At 41.6% G+C, this 24,976-nt stretch overlaps 1 protein-coding gene across 1 annotated transcript; it reads left to right on the top strand.

Annotated features, from left to right (window-relative positions):
* Positions 1-631: 631 nt before the first annotated feature.
* Positions 632-15,657, top strand: LOC308295390 (sepiapterin reductase-like; the record flags this gene model as incomplete). Its single annotated transcript, XM_080738445.1, has 4 exons — positions 632-986; positions 10,678-10,793; positions 12,645-12,819; positions 15,467-15,657. The coding sequence occupies 4 exons, from the start codon at positions 632-634 to the stop codon at positions 15,655-15,657; spliced, it is 837 nt and encodes a 278-aa protein (XP_080594571.1).
* Positions 15,658-24,976: the final 9,319 nt, after the last annotated feature.

Genomic DNA, 24,976 nt, shown 5'->3' with positions numbered 1-24,976 from the left:
ACACATCACACATGTTATACTCATTTGAAATTTGAGGAGTAGGCCTACATCCTTGTTTAACAAAAAAAAATGAAAAATAAATCAGACGAGCACAAAGAGATGGATAATTTGTTCAGACTCAGCCTTAGCATACAGATACAGTCAATTGTTTAAAAGTAGGATAGATATTTACCGGTACATGGATGGATGGATAATGTTTAGTAATAGGCCTACTGTAAACAGTTTGTTGTTAGGCATGGACAGTATAGTGAAGAAACATGCAGAACAATATAGCCTAGAACAGTGAATAATGCTTTTGGACAGTAATAAAAGAAGATATGGGGAAACAGATAATAATCTTAGATTACAGATATCATTCATGGATGGATGGATGGATGGATGGATGGATTGATGGATTGGATCTAAATAATGGTGGGCGTGTCGACTTAATATTTATGAGAACGCAAACGAACGCCCTCACGCTACGGCGCCATTGAAAAGACAACAGACCAGTGCAGTCTAGTAGGCCTACACACTCCACATCAGTCCAGCGGCCGTGCCAGTTGTGACTGCTGTGTTCCAGGCTTCCAGCGTACATACACACACCCTGTTCTACCAGGATTCTACCGGCAGATAGATGTGTGCAGCAGCGATGCAGGCCGCCGACGCGTCTTCCTCCTCCTCCTCGGGCTTCGGCCGGACCGTGTGCGTGGTGACGGGGGCGTCGCGCGGCTTCGGCCGCACGGTGGCCAGGGACCTGGCGCCGCTCTTCGCGCCGGGCTCGGTGTTGCTGCTGGCGGCCCGCGGCGGCCAAGAGCTCCGCTCCTTGCGGGAGGAGCTGGTCGGAGGCGCTGCTGCTGCTGCGGGGCAGGAGGGTCTGTGCGTGGAGTGCGTGACCGCGGACCTCGGGCAGCAGGACGGCGTGGACAGCGTGGTCAGGGTGGTGAGGCAGCACGCAGCGGCTGCCGGGCAGCACTTTGACCAGCTGCTTTTAATCAACAACGCGGGTGAGAATAATTATTACACTATTTAGTCCTGAAACATGACGGTCATTGATAACATACCGTACGACCGTCATGGGTCAGGATTTACCTGCGTTGGTGGAGGCGAATTCAAAAGCCTATACAAACGACACTAACATGCAAATTTCACAAACAAAGTGCTTTATAAAGTCACAACCCGTTCTAAATCTTGTCCGGCATTATATAATTACCTGGAACCTCCGTGTTCTTTAATAAGAACCCTTTTATCCGATTTTTTTCTGTTTTCCCATGTATTTCCTGGCACAACCCAATCTATTGAACACTGAGATGTGGGCGTGGCCTTGCAAAATGGGTCCGGAAATACACGGGAAAAAAGATAAATATCGGATAAAAGTTCCTCTTATTAAAGAACACGGAGGTTCCAGGTAATTATACGATTCCGGCCAAGATGTAGAACGGGTTGTGACTGCATAAAGCACTTTGTTTGTGAAATTTGAATGTTTGTGTAGTTTGTATAGGCTTTTCAATTCGCCTCCACCAACGCAGATGAATCCTGACCCATGACGGTCGTATGTCATGTTATCAATGACCGTTACTTAACTCATGTTTCAGGGCTGACACTGGTTATGCACGCATTTATCTTCAATTAAAGCCTGGTGACGCGAGGTTAATCTTCAATGAGTTGACTGTATGTATAACATAGGTTTAGAACGATGATCTACCTATTAAACTAAACGGCGTCATTACATTTTCAGTCATGAGATATTGCTGTTGCTTTAATCCAATGTTTCTCATTGATTGATTGATTGAAGACTTTATTAGAAGTTTGCATAGGAAAAGGTACAGTTTCATGACGGTACAGTTCACTGGTACAAGGTCTACTAAAAGGAGATCCATGAAAAGACTAAGCTTATTTCCACTGGAAACCATTGAAGTTAATGACAGACAAATAGAACACAGTACTATGCAGTAGATAAAGAAAAACAAAAAAGAAAACAGTAAGTCTAAACAAACAGTATACGGCTTGTCAACTCTCCTGGATTTCCCAGGAGTCTCCTGGATTTTGACCCCATCTCCTGGCATGCTCCTGGATTGGCAAATCTCCTGGATTTCTCCTGGATTTGATATCAAACTCCCAAAATTCACCAGAACACAGGAAATTACATCTACTATGTTAATTTTTTTCTGGGGGAGGACCCCCAGACCCCCCGCTTTAGAGGTGGGGCAATGAATGCAAGAAAGATCAGACACATATTCACTTAAGTAAGGAATTTAAAATTTGAAGTCTTCATTAACTCAAACTCTGCCCTCAAAATACCCCTTTGTACCCCTTCTCTGCCATGCCCGTAGAACCCGTAAATGTAATAAAAATTTATTAAAAACATTTTTTTTATCGAAGCCGAACTAAAATAGGCCGGAACTAATGCTCCGTGATCGGTTTCTACACGGACACATTATTGAGCGGACAACTTAACATTGGAGTCCCTGAACCGGAAGCGGAAGTCCGTCCTCTATTTTGGCCCGTAAGCTTTCTGTCTGAACTCCGCGGCTTACAGATGGAGAACTTATTGATCAATTGAAAAAGTTTCAACGGATTTGAGAAGCTGATGGAATATGCGAACACACGATGCATAGCAGTGTCCGATCACGCACGATGGGAACTGGACGAGCGCCCGCGTTAACCGGTAGGAGAAGCCGGCAGTGAAAGACATAGAGAAATTAACGGGCTTTACGGCCGTAAACTACGAATGAGTTAAGATGTCCTTTGGTTCAGTCATCAAATCTATAGGCCTACACTTACATTTGGCATTTTAAGGCTGAAATTGTACCCATGCTAGTAAAGCAAGCCTGATTAACGTATAAAACAGGCACAAAATTCACCAGAACACAGGAAATTACATCTACTATGTTAGATTTTTTACGGGGGAGGACCCCCAGACCCTCCGCTTTAGGGTTGGGGGCAATGCATGCAAGAAAGATCATATACAAGTAATGACTTAAAGATGAGAAGTCATTATTATTCACCTACATTTGGCATTTTAAGGCTGAAATTGTACCAGTGCTAGTAAAGCAAGCCTGATAAAAGTATCAAACATGCACAAAATTCAACAGAACACAGGAAAAATATATCTGTTAAGAGGTTTTGGGGAGAGGACCCCCATCCCGGTAGGGGAGTTCCGCGTACCCCCCAAAAAATAAATCTCCTGGATTCTGACCGTCCAATGTTGACAACCCTGTATACGGGGCAGGGGAGGGTAGGGTTGGGCTAGGTTAGTTATTTTACCAGTTGCGGACGGCTGCTGCCTGTAAGTGGTTTTTCAGGGCAATTTTAAAGGATGCTAGTGATCCACACTCCTTTATGACCTTCGGTAAGGCTTTCCACATTTTGGTGGTATAGCAGAAAAAGTTTGACCCTTTGTTGGTTTTGACTCTGGGTTGAAAGTGATCTGTGGCGCTGCCTCTGGTGTTGTAATTATGGACATCCTTAATGTTTATAAAGTATTTTGACAGGTACTTGGGTATCATAGTGGTGTAGTGTATCTTGTACACCAGGCCCATTGCAAGTTGCTGTACTCATCTACTCTGACTCTCTGAGCCACCCCACTCTTAACTGGTGAGTAGCGGTGAGGTGAGTCTGATAGGGAAGGTTAAGTTAGTTTATTTTGGGCTGTTTGGAGTTTAGTTTTCAGGACTTGTGGGGCGTCACGATACCATACGTGGACTCCGTAGTCAAAGAGGGGCTGGATTATTGCACCAGCTATGGTCTTCAGTGTGTTGAAATTGACCATTGGGGCGATCCTCTGTAGGAAACGAGTTTGTTGGTTGATTTTATTTATTACTTTAGAAGTCATCTTTTCACTGGAAAGATTAGCTTCAAGGATACATCCTAAGTAAGAGATTTCGTTTTTTCGTGTTATGACCTTGTCACCCACTTTGATTGTGAAGTTATCGACCTTTTTGAGGTTATGATTTGATCCAAAGAGGATGGACTCAGTTTTTCCCAGGTGAATTGATAATTTGTTGTCATTAAGCCATGTGCAGATTTTACTTAGTTCAGAGTTAAGTGTCTTTTCAACCTGCAAGTGGTCCTTGCCCGAGACTAGGAGAGCCAAACTTTACAATGTCTCCCCTTAACTCGGACAGTGTAACAAATGGAACCAAATGGACCCTAACGGGACATTGGTACACTGTCAGAGTTAACAGCCTTAAAAACTAAAAAAAACTCCAAACTGTATGCATTTACACTTTAACTTTGTTTGTGTGTTTACTGTTGAGTGAGAAAACAATCTGGGGACCCCCCAAAATAATTTGGGGACCCCCCTGGGGGTCCCGACTCACAGGTTGAGAACGACTGGCCTATGGCACTGGCAGACCCATGACCCAGGCTCTCACAGATGCATTCTTTTGGAGTAGGGATGCTTCTATAATGGACTTTATTATTTGTATTGCATTTTTGTCCACAGTTTGACTACTTTAAATATGTTTTCTGCACCTATTTTCAATTAAACATGCTTCACAGTGATTCACAGCCTTTAGGGCAACTAGCAACACCTAGTAAACAAATAATAGGTTTAACGGTATACTGTGATGATAGCTCAAACTAACTTTAGTCAAGCCTTATAAGTTGTCTGACTGAAACCTAGCTATGTGGGAAGAAGGACCACCTTTATTTACTGAAGCTGGTCCTCCTTATTCTATATAATTATGATAATGTTATAACCTCAACATAATATCATAACATAATGATGTAATAAAAGCTATTACAGGTTCATAAGCAGCCAAACTACTTACATTTCCAGCAACTAGTTTGTAGATGTCTGTTTGCCAGAAAGGTCCTCATCATTTGCCTAGAACAGAACAGTAATTTTGAAGATAAATGTAATATTTGTATTGTCTAATAGCTGCATACAGTAGGCCTATGTGTCTTGGTAAATGGTAAATGGTGCATTTGTATAGCGCCTTTATCCAAGGCGCCTTACATAGATTACATTCACCCTTTCACACACACGTTCACATTCATACACCGATGGCGGAGGCAGCGGTGGCTCCAGAAAATTGTGACTGGATGGGCTATGGGGGAGCTGGCTTTTTTAGAGCAGGGGCTAATTAATTGTGGCATAGTACTAGTACTAGATAGATAGATAGATAGATACCTTTATTATCCCAAGGGGGAAAATCAATTGCCCAGAGGCAGCACAGCAGTATAAGGTTATTTACAAAGTTACAGAGAAGTAAGAAAAAGAAAAAAAAACAAGAACAGAGCACAGTAAAGAGCAAGGTACATCAAGAGAGGGAACAAATAATATATAAATATATATACATAAAGTGTTCTTAAGCACAACTATCAAAATAGTACAGTGTCCAAATCAAATCAAAAGTGACCATAGCAGTCAATGCTAGTTAGTGCAACAAGTATCTCACTGTCATGTCAAACACAAGCAAAAATACCCAAAACTACTAACACAACCTAATAGTGCAGTGTCAAAAAGTCAGCGCGAAAAAAAAGAAAAAAAAACTCGAAAGGAAAATAAACTAGAAAGGAATATGACAAACGAGATTCTCTCGCTTAGAGTATGGATAACGGAACAGACCAGATCATTGGCAGTTGTCAGCTCCAAATCTGAGTACTGTAGGTGATCGAATAGGGTTTTTGTGAGGCTGAAGATGCTTTCCAGCATAAAAAGGACAGTGTTATAGTATGGCAGGGGTCGACATTATAAATGGCCCGGTGGCCCGATGTACTTTTAAAACCGCCAGGGCCAGCAGAATGCACCCAGCACTTGCCCAGTGGGGCCAGTGAAAATAATGCCTTGAAAATAGAATTAAAAACAGTTAATAATTTCACATAATTCCCCTGTAGTGCTGTGTGTTCTGTTAACATTTCTGTGAAATTGTCTTGTTAATTACGATTAAAATGTAGTTAGGCCTGTCCTCTAAAGATCGACGAATCGACGCGTCGCTTTAAGCCCCGGGAATCGACGCCAATTGTTTGAGTCGAGGAGTCGAAAATATATATTTTTTTATATCACCAGTTAGCCTACTACTGCAGTGCACTGCTGGACTGGTGTCATGTACTTCCAATTGAGAGATGTAGCAATTGGCGAACAGTCATTTATTGTGTCGCACTATACTAGCGTAGGGGTGAAAGTGAGACGGAACGGCCAGAACCGCCGCATCGTTAAAACATTCGGAGCCGGGACAGTGTTCCGTTAAGAGGAGAAGCACGCTGTCAAAATCCCATATTAAATAACCTGCCACAGCACAAACGCACGCCCACGAAGTAATTAAACAATCTACTAAAGTCAAATTAACATACACAAGTGTAGGCTACTAGTTACATTTTCTAATTAAAGTGCTTCTGAATTGTTCCAGTGTTGTAAGTAATCCATGATGATGTTTGTTTCGCTGTGTTTGCGTCCATGACATGTCCACACTGACTGCTGGCTCTAGCGGGAGCTGTGCCTCCCGCTTTTTATGATCCGTTTCTGAAATGAATCCGTTCTCGACACCGACTCATTACTCTGTCAGTGAATGGTGTCCCGCGACTGCGGACTGGATCCCATCGTTCATTTAAAAGAGCCGTTCAAGAGAGCGGAATCGTTCGCGAATGTCTCATCTCTACTGCACGGCAGTGCACCGAGACGGGGCAGAGTTGAACAGCGGAGATGTTTTATTTGTTTTAACGGTGTTGTACATTGCTATGCAGATAACGTTTGTGCTCGCGCACCGATATCACCGAAAACACCGTGTATTCAATTCATCTTAATGTATTATTGTGTTATGTTGATGTGGACGTTTAAAGCAACACTTTTTTTTGGATTTTTTTTTTTTTTTTACACAAAGTAGACTATAAAACGATTCGTCGACGCGTCGGAATGAACCCCTCGACTCGAATCGACTTCAAAAATCCCGAGTCGAGGACAGCCCTAAATGTAGTGTTACACACGTGAGCCCTGTCATATTTTGCATCAAAGACAGGGTGGTCTGCCCCCAAACCGCAGCGGATCTCGCTGCAAGCAGTTCAATTGACCATATTCACCTCGGCCATGTTTGAAATTTGCATTGAAAACTGCACCTATAGAGTGGCAACTTGCTATAAAGTCAATTTCATTGACTTTATAGCAAGATGGCCGCCATCATGTGAATATGGTCTATGCTCGCTCGCTCCCACAATAGGCGCAATTCACCCTTTGTCAGTCTTCTGATTGGTCTCTGACTGGCCAGCCTTCTCTTTTGCTACAGGGGGCGGAGTTATGCAGTGGGACAAAGTCCCCATTCTTTCATTCACAACAATGCAAAGAGTGTAGTTATTAATTGCCTTGAATCGATATTTATTTTTATTTTGTATTTCTTTTTTGCTTTGTCATGATAAATAGGAACATTTCGGAACACAATAGAGTGAATACACAGTGAATATTTGTTGAAATGATAAAAATCGCTGATGATATAGTTCAATATTGAAAATGAGTGGTTTTTCCTTTTAACTTAAAGGCCTGTCCATACTGTCTCCGACCGCCAAACTTTTCGTCTGAAAGGTCTACTACAAAATGACGTCACTCGCATCTTCTGAAAAGGATTATCCCGAATTAGAGTTCGGAAAGCTGCATGTCAGAAAGTCGGAACTCTCCGACGAAAGGTTTGGTGGTCGGAGGCAGTATGGACAGGCCTTTATGATAAGGAGAGTTGGTACTTTAATAAGACAATCAAAATACAGCCCTTTAGTCTTTTGAATAACACACATTTATTCTTAGTCTTAGTCTTAGTCTTCTGAAATTGTTTTAGTCTAGTCTAGTCTTAACCACAAAATAGCGAAATCTTGTAGATGTAGGCTTTTGGTCTTAGTCTTAGTCAACAAAATTAACACTGCCCTGCATTTCTTTCTGCATGCACCTCAGCATTTTAACTGGACAGAGTAACAGCGTCACCACCCTGTCCTTAATCCAGCCTGATATACTGTGTTGTAACTTGTGTATGACTGAGCAGACACACCTTATTACATGGGCACATTTCCTATAATGATAACTGAGGCAATCTGGTATCATTTCCCCTTCTTGAGATTCTAACAGCTTTTCTGTGGAAGTTCTTGATTCCCAGTAACAACTGCTGTCAGCTACAACTTAGGTCACCAGTCATTGAGTGACCTGTTTCTCAACTTGTGGTCCATGCAGGCCCGGCGCTACGGGGGGGGCCTGGGGGGGGGGGGGGGGGGGGCATTGCACCCTCAGTTGCAAGTTGTGCCCCCTCAGTTTATATTCTATGTAAAGTCAAGAAAATATAAAAAACAACGCAAATATTGGCTGAATATTATTATTTTCATAGAGATTACAATAACAGTATTGAAACACAGTTTAATCCGCAATTTAAAATCACCTAAACCACAGCGCAGTAGCAACGGCTGTTATTTCAGCTCCCAAAAACTGGCATCTGTTGTAGGTATTATAGATAATAAAAAGAATGTTCATTATTACTCACAATTTTCAAAAGCCCCCTTAGTCAACAGAAGTCGCCCTTCAGGCTCGTTCCTGAGGCAACGCAGGCATGATGATATTGACGATAAAGCACACCATCTCGTGTAATATTTCTTAATTTGGCCATCTTGGACACCGTCTTGAAAATTACACCTTTCTAGTGGTCAAACTATGGTAAACCTTTAGTATGTTATTAACACAATGCCTGCCAAGGGTTAAAAAAAAAAATCTATCTTAGTACTGCCCGGCTTTTTACAAAAAATTAAAATGAAAATAAAAAAAAAATTTAAACATTTTTTGAAAAAAAATAAGCTCTCAGAAGATGTCCATTGCCCCCTTGCAGTTGGCAGAAAAATATAATCAACCCCAAGAAAAATCTATTTTTAGATTAACACACACAAACAATTACAGCATGTGGATGGTGGCCATTTTGGCAGCCATCTTGAAGAAGGTGTGCAGAAAGCTGATTACATGAATAACATTTTTATAATTTTTTATCAGCATCACAGGCTGCCCAAAGAGCTGTGAACACATTGCTGTCTCATATATTAGTGAACAGTGCCCCCCAGTGGCCAAAAACGGTAGAACGTACAGTAACGTGTAAGGCGGTAGATAGCTGGGCAAAATAGAACGTTTATAAACGTGTAAGGCGGCAGATGTGTTAAGGACACCTAATACTACAAAAAAAATGTTGAGAAACAGTACAATTATTTTTGGGTAAGATTTTGGGTAAATAAGGGGACTTTTATTTTAGGGAGAAATTCAGGATAAAATTTGTTCACTATCCTTATGGGACTACTTGACAAATGTTCCGGGCCAATGGTTACAATGGTGGGGCCAGTGATCTTGAAAATCCACTGGCCCAGTGGCAATTTTCCCTTAATGTCTACCCCTGGTCTGGTTTACATAGAAGTCAGTCAATTGTCTTTCACATATTCATATATAGGCCTATTTAATTTATTTGTTCCTTAAAGTTTTTCATCATAATTGGCTGTGTGAGGTGGGGGGGGCTTAGGGGGTGCTAAGCCTTTACCAGGGGGGGCTAAAGCCCCCTCTAGTCTATAGAAGAGCAGGGAAACAAAATACAACCACCCCATATATTGTATTTTTATATTCAGATGTATCTTAATATGCATGTAACCTCGTTATATCCTCATATTCATCATAATAGGCATGTAACCTCATTCCCACTTTATCTCCATCTCACCAGGAGATGGAGTTAACATGCAGAAAGAAAAATGCAGAAAGTCTGTAACTGGAATTAGATGCTATGCTTCGGTTGTTAGAATGACATTTTGTACAGTAAAGCTCAGAATAAACTAGTGCTTTCAACATGTTTCACGCTAAGGACCCCTTAGGAAGCTATCTATGAAATCTATGAAACGGTTTAATCTGCAACACAATTGTATCCAATGAAGTGGGGGTCCCCTGCATCAAATCTCTCTCTCCGCTATCTTCCTGACCTCTGGCTTTGTACTTGGTTTGCCTCTTTCCCCCTCTACAGTTACTCATCTTTGCTGAAAATAGCCGATCTACAAGTGTTGCGACTCAGGCGCTGTGAGCTTGTAGATCAGCTATTTATGGCTCATGTTCCTCAGAATAGGGATGCGTAGGGATGAGTTCAAGTGGTTGATGTAAAAAACAAAAATCTTTATCACGCAAAGTTTTGGCGGACCCCCTGGCCTGTAGTAACTCTGAGGACCCCCTGTTGTAGACCCCTGAGCTAGTGTATGATTGCATTATGCTTATTTAATAATATATTAACTAGTCCTGTGCCCGGGGGTGTGCACAATATATGAGGGATTGAATGTAGGAGTCTTAGAAGTAATGTTGGAGAACCCAGACCGGTGCCCGTAGGGCAGCTTAGTCACCATTGATGTCCAGTTGTGCAATACCCGTCGCATCCAGCGTTGTGAGTATGTAGATCTGCCATTTTCACAATTTCTGCCTCTAATATTTGACGATTTTGGCCATTGTTTAATTTGTCATATTAGAGCTATTAAAAAGCCCTTAAGTAGTTAAGTTGTCACTTTAGAAATGTACAGATACCCTCTATACACTTAAACCTAATGTTGGTTTGTTTACTGTTGAGAGAGAAAACAATGTTGCACATTAAGTTAATCATCTGGGGACCCCCCAAAATAATTTGGGGACCACCCTGGGGTCCCAACCCACTGGTCTAGAGAAGAGGACATGTAAACATTATGTTGATGTGTTGTTAAATTTGAATTCTTATGTCATCACAGCCTCTCTAGGAGACGTGTCCCGCTATGCCAGGAGCTTCACGGACATGAAGGACATGGACTCCTATCTGTCACTGAACATCAGCTCTGCTCTGTGTCTGACCGCCGCTGTGCTGCAGGTGAGATGGATTCAAATGATATAAAACTTATCATTTTTATGTAAAAGAACTGCTGTGCTACAGGAAAGATTTGAACACTTTAAATTATATACATGTTTTATGTTTTAACTCATTTAGTGCCAGCGCCCTCTAGGGGCCATAGAATGCCAGGGTATCTCTCATAGGCGAGCGCTTTAGCTTCCAGGACCTCACCTTCCAGGACCTCACATGCTCACGTTCATGCACGTCATGGAAAGGTCCCGGATGATAATGCTAACAGAATGGCTATTCCCATTTTGTCATCTAAAAGATAATTTTTGGGCGATTTCGCCGTAAATAAACCTCGCGCCGCTTCCCTAAAGACACAATCCAGAGATATAAGCCTTCAAAGATGTGGTCTTTCATTGGATTAGGCGGAGATTGGCGATTTCGTTCGCAAATAACGGCCGGCCGGGAGGTTGCTAGCTTTCGGCTAGTAGCTAGAAAAATCAGGCCAGGCTTCAGAAGGCCTCTTATCATTTTATTAATTTCATTAAATATCCCGGACTAGTTCGGGATAGGCACCCTGGAATACGTCGCGCCGCCTACAATGAACATTGGGTGAACATTGGGGGGGTCTAAACTTTATTTTAAACCATTTTCAATGGAATAAATCGTCAGAGCATCTAGCGTCTCTCGTTGGTGAGCGCTGGGCGAGCCGGGACCACCCACGTTGCTCCAAGCAGCTCGGGGTAAGTAAAATAGCAAATAAAAAATTGTTTTTGATCCCGAATATCCCGAACTAGTTCGGGATAGGCACTCAATGAGTTAACTATAACTACTTGTGGCAGTAGTAGTAGTGATAGCAAGGCAAAGGGAAGGCAACATTGTTTATAGAACACATTTAAACGACAAGGCAATTCAATGTGCAGAACACAGAACATCAAGCAAAGGAAACACAATAAAACAATTATAAAACTACATTAGGATGCATAGAACAAAATAAGTAAGACATTATAGATACGTTACCATGCAAAAGAGAAAAAAAATAAAGAACACAATAAGAGTGTTCAGGGAGTTTGTTCCAGATAATGTGGTGCATAACAATTAAATGCTGCTTCCTCACATTTATATTTAGGGACAGAAAGCTTTCCCTGATGACCCGAGAGGTCTGGATCGACTGGATGGTTAGTGATATCGTAAAGATCAGACATGTTTTTTAAATCAATTCTTCAGAAGGAGCGAGTGCATTCTCCGGCACCGGCGTCAGACACGGTGTCGCCGGTAACTGCCGACAACACGGACCGACGGTGGTTAGGTTTGGGCATAGTTTTACTGAGGTTAGGCTTAGTTACCGTCGGACAATGTCTGCTGCAGAGGTGCCGCGGATTGATTGCTGGCAGTTGCCGCTGCCGTAAAATGCACTCCCTCTCCCTCCAATTCTTTGACACACAGGGAGCCAGTGTAAGGATTTAAGAACTGGAGTGATATGCTTCACTCTCTTGGTATTAGTAAGGAGTCGAGCAGCAGCAGTCGTCTTATGGATAGTAGTAGTAGTACCTTAGGCATGGGTGCACATTGGCACAGAGGATGGTGATCACTGGCAGAATTGTGAGAGGATTTAGACGTGGTCAATTCAATTAAGTCACCTAATTTGCAGCAAATTACATCCTGCACATAATTCTACATCCATAAAAATTCTGAACTCTGACTGGGTAGGGACTCGGGGAGATAGCTGGGGTATTGCTCTTGAGTCTAATGACCATTATAACAATGTCCTGACAATCAAAATATGTCCAAATTGATGTTGACATGGCACCCTTGACTATCTAGAAAATAAAAACATGGCACTTCATTTCAAGAAGGTTGCTGAACCCTGATCTTTATTAACAGGCATTTCCAAAGCGTGCAGGGCTGAAGCGTACGGTGGTCAACGTTTCTTCTCTGGCTGCGGTGAAGCCGTTCCCATCCTGGGTGCTGTACTGCACCGGGAAGGCTGCCCGGGACATGATGTTCAGTGTGCTGGCGGAGGAGGAGCCTGATGTCAGGGTGCTCAACTACGCACCGGGTGAGTCCATGCTAACCCTGTATGGATCCGCATCAGTGTGCCGACGGGCCGGTATTCCGACACTAAAACTAACCCTAACTCTACCCCGAACCCTAAACTTTACCTCAGTAACCGTGACGATTAACTAACCTGCTGACGCTAGTCGGAACAGCGGCCCGTCGGAATAGTGAGCGGACCCCACCCTGTATAACCCTAACCCTAGCCCCGGGTGTGGAAATAATACTAACCCTTACCCTTACCTTGGTGAGTCAATACTACCCCTGTGTAACCACAATCTTTAATCTTTATAACCCTTAAGCGTCATTCCCACCAGGCACGATAAAGATAACGATAAAAAGATATCTTTCTCCATTGAAGTGGATGAGAGTGGATGGTAGCGTCCACACCACAACGATAACGCCGACATAATTGATGTGAACGGCGACGTTTATCGGGCCTGGTGGGAATGACGTTTTACCCTGGTGAGTTAACCCTTACCCTAACCCCTTGAGTCAAATCAAATCACGTGTATTTATGAAGCACAACGTTGTGCTATATAATCATTTCATCAGTACAACAAATAAAAAAATGCTAGAAAAATGAACCGTATATCGAATGGAAATGAAGAGATAAAAGCAAAGGAGAATGTATCAGGAGTATTCAAATGCTTGCTAGTAAAACAGGTGTTTGAGCCTGGATTTAAAAGAGAGCAGATCTAACGGAGAATGGAATGCTGTTCCACGGCACGGGCGCTACAACAGAGAAGGCGCAAATTCTGGACCAATTGGAGGCGGATCCCAATGTAGAGGGGATTACAGTAGTCTACTCTAATCGACATGTTATGAGGGCCTGTATGTCTATTTCAAGATTGTGGACAGAAATGAATGGCTTCATTTTTGCTATGGAGTGGGGTTGAAAGAAACTTTGACTACTGCATTTACCAGAGTCAAAGAGCACACCCAGTTTCTTGGAATGAAAGTCAAACCTAACCTATATAATCCTTTAGTTACCGTTATACTGTACCCTTACCTGGGTGACACCACCTGATTCTGAACTTATTAAACATGTCATTTATATATTTGTATATTAATTCAATTAATTATTGATTCAATATAAGCCTAAGGCGCCATGGAGGGGGGAAGGCTGCTCCCGTTCGAGTTCCTTAATGGTGATACACCATGCATTTAAAAAGTATTTGTCATATTGTTTATGTCCCAAAAACGTTTTTCAAAAGGTTTGAGGCTAAATTACCACTCCTGAATAGAGAGCCTCTCTCTCATTTTTGAATGGCTCTCAGAGCATTTCAGCTGCAGTACCACCTTTGGCCTGAACTGCGCCACCCCCCCCAAAATCCTTTTGAAAAAAAATTTTTTTTTTTTTTTATGATGACGTCACAATCGGCAGATGACGTCACAATCGGCAGCAAATCTGGATAGCCTGTTTTGAGAACCCGTGGGATACTTTTAACCTTCGCCTTCTCAAAACCAGAGAAAGACACAACGGTCAGAAATGGGACTTTGTGAGGATAGAAGGTGCTAGTGGGACCCCAAAAAAGGTTTTAAAATAGGAAAAGTGAAATTTCATGCTGTATCACCTTTAACATTGTCGAGTTATTTCCTTTTTTTTATGTTTTAGCCTCCGTCGGCAGAATAATAATACTACTAATACTAATGTCCTCAGGGTGTCTAGATACCTCCATGCTGGTAGAGGCCAGGTCCAACACAGCAGATCCCAGTGTGCAGCAGTCCTTACTAAACTTGCATAACCCTTACCAGGGTGAGTCAATGGCTTAAACCCATTTGCTCTTTGGGGAGCTTCGGCCATTTATTAACTTCTTCCAGCTTGTTTGGTGTTGGTCGATTTTCTCTGCTTCCTTCCGAGATGTTCCTTTCTCCCCGAGTTCCGCCTCGACAGACCTTTTCCAGCTGTTTCTGGGTCTTCCAGGTTTCCTTTTCCCCTGAGGGTTCCAGGTTAATATAAGGGCTGCCTGGTTGGACTGAGTCCTATTAGGGAAAGGTTGTAGTGCTTAACCCATTCAGAACGGGTACACACTATTGTGTATCATTATTTTATGCTTTAACTATTGAAAAATAGCAGATATACAAGCTCACAGCGCGGCACCGAGTGCCGCGGTTCGAGCTTGTAGATCTGCTATTTTTGAGAAATCGTGAAAATTTGAATTTTGACCCGAAGTGTCTTTAGAATCCTAATCCTAAGGTTTTTTGATTGTGTTTCTATGTCAGCAATCTGGCTAGCCATCGTCAAAGAAAAGGTCCTTTTCACTTAAATGGAGCTCAGTTAGTCTGTTCTTGAGACTACTATGTCAGTGGTTCTCAAACCTTTTCATGTGAAGGACATCCAAAAATGATGTTTATTTGGCCACGGACCCCCATCTCAAAATAATTAGTACCAAGCAAAATTTGAGTTACAAACGTTCGCTTTAAAAATACTTATATTCAAAGATTTGCACACATTTTCACGACTTTTTCAAAAATAGCAGATCTTCAAGCTCGCAGCGCGGCACGCGGTGCCGCGCTGTGAGCTTGTATATCTGCTATTTTTCACCGGTTAAAGCATTCAATAATTCTAGGCCTTTCCGCTGCTATCTGGGATGTATTAGAATACATTAGATTAGAAGAATAACACTGATTAATACTGATGTCCTCAGGTCCTCTAGATACCTCCATGCTGGTTGAGGCCAGGTCCAACACGGCAGATCCCAGCGTGAAGCAGTCCTTCTTGGAGATGTTCTCCCAAGGCCAGGTCCTCACGTGCGAGGCCTCCTGCTCCAAGCTGCAGCAGGTTCTGCTGAGAGACGAGTTCACGTCCGGACAGCACCTGGACTTCTATGACATCTAGGACACACCGCTTCCAAAACTAATCTAAACGATCTAGAGCAGTGTTTCTCAAACTTTCACATTTCAAGGTTTCCCCTTAACACATGGGCGGCCAAGGTTTATAACATTTATAGCTGTTGCTGGTGCCACCATTGACTTACGTTATGTTTTGATGAGCCCCGCAAGCTTCGTGCGTGTGCACGTGCGTGTCCAGAGAAGATTGAGGAGGTACTCCATTTGTTTACAAACGCTCGCGAAACTCGCGGTAAAAAAATCGCGGTAAATTCGCGGTAAAGTGTCGCCGTGAAAACAATCAGCTCTCTGCCTCCATGGGGCTGTTTTTACCTCATTCTCAGATAAAGCCGTTCTTATGTTTCAAAGTAGAATCTAAAGCCATGTAAAATCCTTCCGTGTGGGGAGAGACAGGGGGCTTCCTGCCCTGGCTGGGTGACGTAATGGATTCAGGGCATGCAAAGGGAAGCTGCGGTCTCGAAAAGTTAACTATTTGTTGACTCGTCCCTCGACGATATAACTTCCTGTGGCAGGGTGACATCTAGTGGCCATAACTCGTCCCTGAACGCGTTTGGCTCCCCAAGTGTTAAAGGACAACTTTGTTTTTTTTTGTTTTTGTTTTTTACAACAAGGGTTCAAATTTTTGATTGCAATTAGAGAAAAGAAAAGATGAGTGTTAAAATGTTTTCATTTACTTCTTTCTATTGTTTTAGCGATTTTAATGACTTTGATTTCAGTGCATGGGGCATGCATGCAAGTGCCTAAATGTGTATTTTTTTAGACACAATAAGCTGGCAATGTCTTCATTACTATTTACAGTAACACTGTAAGTCAAATCTGCCCATGAAAGATTGTGGTGCATCTTGGGAATGGGCTTATTGTATCTAAAATAAGGCTGGGACTTTAACTGATTAATTGCGATTAATTAATGACAGAAAATTAACGCGATTAAAAAAATTAACGCATTTTAATCACACTTAGTTTTTGCACCACAGAACCTTCAGTTTCAGGCATACCGATCGTAGCGATGCACCAACCAAGAAGAGACAACAAACGCAAAGGGAGAAGTAGCCGATCAGAGCGCTTTGCTTTGCCCAGTGGATGCGAAATTTAGATTTAAAAAACTCACTTGTTGATTCACTCGTACAACAAAATGTGTTTTACTTGAAAAAAAAATGCTTCTCGGGTCAAATATCGGTGTGCGATTAAAATGTGATTAATTGCGATTAATTAATCACAGAGCCTGTAATTAATTAGATTAAAGATTTGAATCGCATCCCAGCCCTAATCTAAAAAGACATATTTAGCCACTTGCACGCCCAACCACTAAAATCAATGTTATTAAAATCGCTGAAACAATAGAAAGCAGTAAACAAAAACATTGTAACTCTCATCTTTTCTTTTCTCTAATTACAACCTAAAATATGAACCCTTGTTGTAAAAAAAACAAAGTTGTCCTTTAACTCTGACGGTGCACAAATGGAACCAAATATTTGGTTCCATTTGTACACTGTCAGAGTTACAGACTTGTATGGGTCAATTTAGACCCCCATAAAGGAGCCCACAGAGTCTCTGGAATCCTCTTTGAGAACCATGGATCTGAAGTCCTGATGTCTACGTGTGAGGCCTCCTCCAAGCTGCTTGCAGGTTCTACTGAGAGACGAGTTCAGAGACAGCACCTGGACTTCTATGACAAGGGTCTTCAACAGGGGGTCCGGGACCCCTAGTGCAGGGGTCTTCAACGTTTTCAGGCCAAGGACCCCTTAGCCGAGAGGGAGATAAAGCATTACATATTGTATAAAATTGTGTTGCAGATTGTTATCGACTTGTTTTGACAGCACTTGTCATCAGTACAGTATATGTTGAATTCATGTTTTTTTCAGACATTTAACCATTTAAATCGTCAATACTTTCACTCTGTACTTGGTCTGATCTTTTTTTTCTTCTTTTTTTTACCTCTACACCAAACCTATTTGCCAAAAATAGACGATCTACAAACTAGGCATTGAGAGCTTGTAGATCGGCTATTTCTGGCTAAAGTTCTCAGAATAGGGATGCGAGGGTTTAAGTTGTTCATTTTAAAAGAATGATCCTGTCACACAGAGATTTGGTGGCCCCCCTGTAGTAACTCTGAGGACCCCCTAGGCGTCCCGGACCCCCTGTGGAAGACCCCTGTCCTAGGGGGTCCTCAGAGTTACTATAGGGGGTCCTCCAAATCTTTGTGTGATAGAAACCTTTTTTCTTCTTTTTTATATTAACCACTTGAACCCTACTGTCCTTATTCTGAGAACTTTAGCCAAAAATAGCCGATCTACAAGCTCGCAACGCCTCACGCTGCGAAGCGTTGTGAGCTTGTAGATCGTTTTTGGCAAAGAGCTTTGTTGTAGAGGGGGAAAAGAGCAGACTAATTACAAAGTGAAGGTCAAGTTTATTAAGTATTGACGGTTCAAGTGGTTAAATATCTGAAAACACAAATTTACATGAATCCAAAATACACTGATGATTGTGCTGTCAAACAACGAAAGTATATGGAATCTATGAAAAGGTTGTGGGGGTCCCTGCTTCATCTCTCTCTCAAGTCTCAACTAAGGGGTCCTTGGCCTTAAAACGTTGAAGACCCCTGTTCTATGACATCTAAAACATGTGCCATCATCTAGATTAGAACATGTGACACCTGGACCGCTGCTTCTGGGGACCTCCAGTGTGAGGCCATTGTTTGCTATTTGGAAGGCGCCAACAACCCATCTTCATCATAATTGGTCCTCTCTATTGATCATTTTAAGATAAGAACCATTTCTGTCCATTCGCTCTGTCTCAGAGTAGGGCTGTGGACCATACAGAAACCTGCTTGCCGGTGACGGCCATTTTATTGTATTTATTTAAATATATATTTTTAAATATATATATTTTTGAAAGGCTTCTACCTTATAATGAGCATTAGGGAGGACCAATTATATGAAGATAATATATTACATATTATGAGCATTAGTTAGGACCTATTATATGAAAATGGGTGAAGTGATACTTGAATTGAAAATGTTTTTTTTTCACACTCAGAGTTACAGACCTGCAAGGGTCCATTTGGTTCCATTTGTACACTCAGAGTTAGTCCTGTAAGTATCCATTAGATTCTATTTGTACATGGAACCAAATGGACCCTTATGGGTCTTAGACCTGTACACTCTGTTAAGCCCGTATCAGAGTCGGGTCTGCGGTGGAATGCGGTGTAGTCTTTTTGAGCGTTAACGTTGTAGTTTTATGACTCAAAAAGACTACACCGCACTAGGCTATCCACCGCGGACCCGACTCTGATACGGGCTTAACACACTTGTATGGCTACTGGGGGTCCCCAGACCACATGTTGAGAAGCAGCTTGATTGGTTGCTTTCTTAAGGGACCACAAGGGGATTGGGTTCATGGGTGTCAGGGACCCCTAGGGGATCCCCATGAGTTGCTGGGGCCAACTTGGTTTTGATACTCAGTGTATTTTTAGGCCAATACCTTTTTACAGGCGGCTGTTAAAAACTAAACTGTATCAAATGCTTATGTTTTTATAAAGATTTCTATTAATGAGTTTTTCTATTGATAGTTAATTTAGTTATTCACATCATTAATGGGACCAATAGCATTCTAACATATTTATGGTTTCTTTAGAAACCAATCTGGTGGTATGAGTAGCCTACTGTACATGTGTACTGATTTAAAAGGCCACGATTCTAGCATTCTAGGGTGCCTTTGTGTTCATGTACATAGCGTATACAAATGCTAGAATGTAGCGTTAAAATCAGTTTGACTCATGTGCACACACAACCAGATGGACGTTAATACATGTTGGAATGCACTGTAGCGTTTAAATCGGTTTGACACATCATGTGCACTTTCTGCCCTTTGTGCCCTTTCTGTAAACGGTCAATAAAACTGCAACCATTCCATCCATGCTGTGTTGAATGATTTCAAAGTCTTGGGAGAGAAGGAGGAATAAAATATTTGTCATCCGTTTACACTAGTTCGGGCCAACACTTTATGGGTCTTCTCATTGAATTCATGCATGGTGAAATGGCTTTCAACGTCTCTTTAGCACATAAACAAAGACAATTCTGACAATATATAACCCACCCTGTAGGCCATCTAAACATGTATTCATTGAGTGTCCTCATCTTCTCCATGGTGATGGGTTTAGACCAGGGGTTTTCAAAGTGGGTGACGGGGCACCCTGGGGTGCCGCGACAGCAAGAGGTCATTTGATATGTGGGATTTATTTGGACACTTGAAAAAATATTTAGTATCATTTTAAACAAGAAGTACAAAGTTATTTTCAGTCAGTTCTAACCAAAATGGCAATTATCTCAACGTTTTCCTCGCAACATATCACTAAAATATCGTCACTATCGGGCAGAAACCTTGTATATCCAAGTTTCAAATGTGTACGTCTTTTGGTAGAGCAAAGCCCTGCTTCATCATACAAGACTGTAGCACAAAACTAGTGAAAACAGCCGATCTACAAGCACATGCCTCGCGATGCGAGGCGTTGTGTGCTTGTAGCTCTGCTGTTTTCTGGGTATTTTCCTCCTGTATAGAAAGTCGATGCATGGGAGCCCAACTTGATTTGGCCGCTGTGGCGACCCCGAAGGTCGCCGACTCGGGCGCCCTAGCTAAATCATTAGAGCATGCCCTGGGCTACATCTGTGCAAAGTTTAGCGCTTTTAGACTGATTAGCGATTTGATTAGCACGGAATTACCATTCTATCTCCCCAATGCCCTCGACTAGTCCTCTATATAACGATCAGGCAACTCAGTAGGGAGACTCGGCCAACTAATGTCAAAACAACAATGGTACAGCAGCTGCCACAGCCGTGCACTCACAAGTGTAAAGTAAAGGAAAATACCATGATAGTAGACAAGAAGGACTTTGTTGTGTTTATGTGCAATATTGTTAATGTTGTCCTAGATCACAAAGGGAAAAGTGGTAGAATCAGGGCAGTATACGCTGCAAAGACATTTTTAAAGATGAAAGATCTGACACCTGAGGAGATTGATGAAATTGTGGCACTCGTTAAAAACACCAATGCACTGTAAAAGTATAGTAACTTGTAAATTCAATAATAAAATACAAGTATGAAATAAAGTGCGAAGGTGCTTAAAACAATCTTAAAAAGCCGACAACGCCACCTTTTGGTCAAGAGGTCTGGTCCTCAGGTTAAAATATAAAATGTATTAAAAGGCAGCACAGGTTCGTGGGATAACTTGGGTTAAAAGGTAAGAACTTAAAACAGAGGCAAATGTATCAAAAAAAGATATAACAACTTTATTTCCCTATACAAGGGCATCTAAAACAGCCAAGCAACAATAAAACCAACCTACATAAAATGTTATTTAAAAGGGCCCTTATAACTAGGATAATAAAAACAAAACAGAGTAAAACCAGTCCGTGGGCAATGGTGGAGGAGGGGGGACTTCAATGACCAGGCAACACTCAGCAGCACACCAGCAGCTCCAGGTACCCTGTGGAGGACAAGGAAGACGCCAGATCACCGGTTCTACGGTACAGTACTTCTAGCTCTATCACACACGTCCTTGGACCTCGAGTATCGTTTTAGTCTGAGACTTACCGACAGCCAGAGCATAAAGCTCTGGCGCTGCGGTGGATACACCTCGATACTCGGGTCGGCGTCTTCCTTCTCTGGTCCCCCACAGGGCACGGTGTGATCGTCTCGTATCTGGTCTCTCTCGTCTCTCATCTCGGGGCAGTGGGCAGCCCTTCCACAGGCAAGGCCGGGCACACCCTCCGGGGGTCGCGGCCGTGGCTCTCACAGTAGTCGAAGGCATGGCTCTCGCGGCACTTACAGCCCATCTTGGGTCGACACACATGGCTGCCACTGGCCCCCAGCTGGTGCGCCCTAGCCCATAGTTGCTGCCCTGCTCCTCTCCAAACACAACCCTCTCCTGCTCTCTGCTTTGTCCTGCTGCTGCTGGCCCTTTATAGTGCTCCTCATAAAGTGGCCACACCCAACCCAGGTGCAAGTCATTTCAATTAGTTTAGGTTGATGCCAGCCAGTGAAGAGAAAAGCAATGTTAATGCATGCAATTCAACAATAAAACATCTCATGCAACTCCAAATAAATCACGGCAAATCACTCAAACACAAATATCTCAAAAGATGCAAAAATCAATCCCTAAAAAATACAATATAAAAAATCACATAAAGCAAAACCAAAACAACTCAAATCATCATTTTTCCACCGGCTCACACAATGATGCGACCTAAGGATGGGATATCTCAAGATGATGGTTAATCTTATAATGGCCTTCCACATTCTTCAATGGAATGCTCGAAGCCTAATAGCAAATGGTCAGGAATTTAAACATTACATGGCTTCCATCTAATCTTGGTTTTATTATTCCTGGGTATACATCAGAAATATATGATAGAGAAGAGAATAATTATGGAGGATGTGCTACCTTCATCAGAGATGGGATAGCATTCAGAAGAATACCAACAGTAACAGAAATAGAAAGTAATAGAAATATGTAAGAAAGATGGGAATATAGTAATTGTAAAAATATACAATCCTTGCAAACCATTAAACCTAGAGACACTAGGGAATATAATAAATAGACAAGGGAGTGTACGAGATATGGTGTGGAGACTTCAATGCCCATAGCAACCTCTGGGGAAGTGAGCATACTGATAGTAATGGACAAACAGTAGAAGAAATGATGGATGTATCCTGTAAGAGAACTAGTTTGCTTAAATGATGGGAATGGAACAAGGATTGATATACGCACCAACAAACTATGATGCATAGATCTCACATTAGTATCCAATAATTTGGCCAGCTTGTGTGAATGGAGTGTTAAGGAGGATACAACAGAAGTGATCATTTCCCAATAAGGTGCGCAATAAATACTGATGTAGGAACTCAGAACTATACAAACACAAGAAATGGTGCTTTAAAAAAGCTGAATGGGATAAATTTAAGCAAATAGGAGGCCAATCGGTGGAAATTGTTACAATGGATGGAAGTATTGAGGAATATGCACACAAACTACCACAACTAATCCTTAATGGAGCGGTAAATAGTATTCCGATCAGGGAAAGGAAGGGGAGAAGGAAAATAGTCCCATGGTGGAATGAGGATTGCACCAAGGCTATTAAAGATCGAAATAGAGCACTGAGGAAATTAAGAAAAAAACAGCCAAGAAAACATAAATGAGTATCAATGAAAAGCCCGCAGAACAATTAAGTCAAGTAAACGTAATGCATGGAGAAATTACAATAGGAAGAGAAGTTGAAATAGGAGACGTTTGGGCAATGTTAAAAAAGATGAATGGGAAATGTTTTAGATTTGAAGTATTAATAGAGGACGGAAATACAGCAATAACAGACAAAGAAAAGGTGCATATTGGGCAAGAATTTTGCAAAAATACACAGTGTCTGGTATTAACGATCTTGATGATACACATAGACAAAAGAAAGAGATGATTTTAAATGAAAATGGCTGGGGGTCATCTTGTCACAGCGTGGAAATGTTTATTTTTTTATAGATTTTCTACACCATTATAATCTTCTCGTTTTGATCATTAGACCCAATCACTGAATATCGGTAGGCCTACGTCTCCAGCTTCAGGATATGTATGATGCTGATTTACTACGAGACTGTGGCATTTTATGAGTTCAGTAGTTTACAATCTAGGCATTTAGCAGACGTTCTTAATTCAGAGCGACTGTGGTTCTCAAAACTTTTATTTTGACCATCATAACAAACATAACATAACTACGGCCCTACTCTACCCTGATTGACTGAAATATCAAAACTAGAAAATACTGAATGATATGGTAGCCTACGTATGATGTGAGTTGCTCATGTGTGGCGATGTTATTTTTGTTGTCCCGTTATTTTCTATTGTGATGTATTTTTCTTTTCTTTCTTTGTTATTGATTTATTCTTGATTTGTTCTGTTGGTATGTTTCTGTTATCTTTCCTGTAAGGTGGGAACAGGGATTGAGGAGTTGGAGAATTGTCATGTACACTTGTCTTTCTTATAAAAAACGGTTACCTAACCCTAACCCTTGATTTATTTATGTCACTTTTATGTTCACTGTTCATTTTGATAGCAATACAATAGTTTTAGTCATATGAAAAGTTTTAGTCTAGTTTTAGTTGACTCATATAAGATTTTAGTTGACTAATCTACATGTGATTCTATTTTATTTTGTTGTTGTACTTGCAAACACATAGAAGATATACAAGCCACACAACGTTTTGTAAGCTTGTAGATCTATTTTCAGAGTGTAACAACCAATAAGCAACCAACCAGAAAAGGACTTGTCTTAGTTCTACCGGATCTCTTCTCCACTAGTCCCTCCTTAACATTTTCCTAAACATTTTTTAGTCTAGCTTTTTATTTGTTGTTTGTTTACATTGTGGTTTGTAATAAATAACATGCAGTAATGTGGTGAGTGTTTTAATCAATGGCTAATTGAGTTCTACAGAGAATATTTCCTTTCGTTGTAGTCTAGTGTTTTATTCTCTTGTGCTTTTAAATGACACCCCCTGGTGGACAACTGTCACTACAGCAGGCTGAGCAGTTGATGCATTTAGCCTACTGTTTGAACATTATCTTGTCTTATGTTGGATTCATATTAATGTGTATTTTCAGACCAGGGACGTGCTGGGCCCCTGATTCAGCCCGGGAAAAAGAGTTGGAGAGGCCCTCATTGCGCGCTATAGAGAGAGATCTCTCTATAGCGCTGCTGCTACTCAAAGATTTGCCATTTCAGATCATGACAAGTGACAAGCCAGTGGGCCAATTACATGAGTTATATTTGGTCATTGTCGGGTGGAAACCTTTCAAAAAATGATTTATACAAGTGAAAACATTTAACCACTTGAACCTTCAATACTTGGTAAAAAGAAAAATCTACAAGCTCATAACGTGTCGCAGCGTGGCACATTGTGAGCTTGTAGATCTGCTCCTATCGAATATTTCCCGTAGAATAGAGGCTAGGGTTCAAGTAAAAGAAACAGGTTCCAGACAAATATTTTGATAAAATATTTGATCAACTCTTTCTAGTGATTAGATTTTATTCATTACGTTACACGTTCCCTGACTAATAAGCCAAATATACAGTACACACTAAAAAAGGCTGGGTTAATTAATCTACCCAACCGCTGAGTTATGAATTGGTTTACCCATTATGGGTTATTATAAAAACATTGGTTATTTTGTACTACTCATCTGCTGAGTTAAAATAAATACATTGTTTGACTCAGTGCATGGGTTGTTGTTTTAAACTCAGTACATGGGTTGTCACTTCCCCTTCTTTT

Source organism: Nannobrachium achirus (genome assembly GCF_963921795.1).
Source record: "Nannobrachium achirus genome assembly, chromosome: 12".
In the NCBI taxonomy this organism is placed as follows: domain Eukaryota; kingdom Metazoa; phylum Chordata; class Actinopteri; order Myctophiformes; family Myctophidae; genus Nannobrachium; species Nannobrachium achirus.
This window is presented reverse-complemented; position numbering and strand designations above follow the sequence as displayed.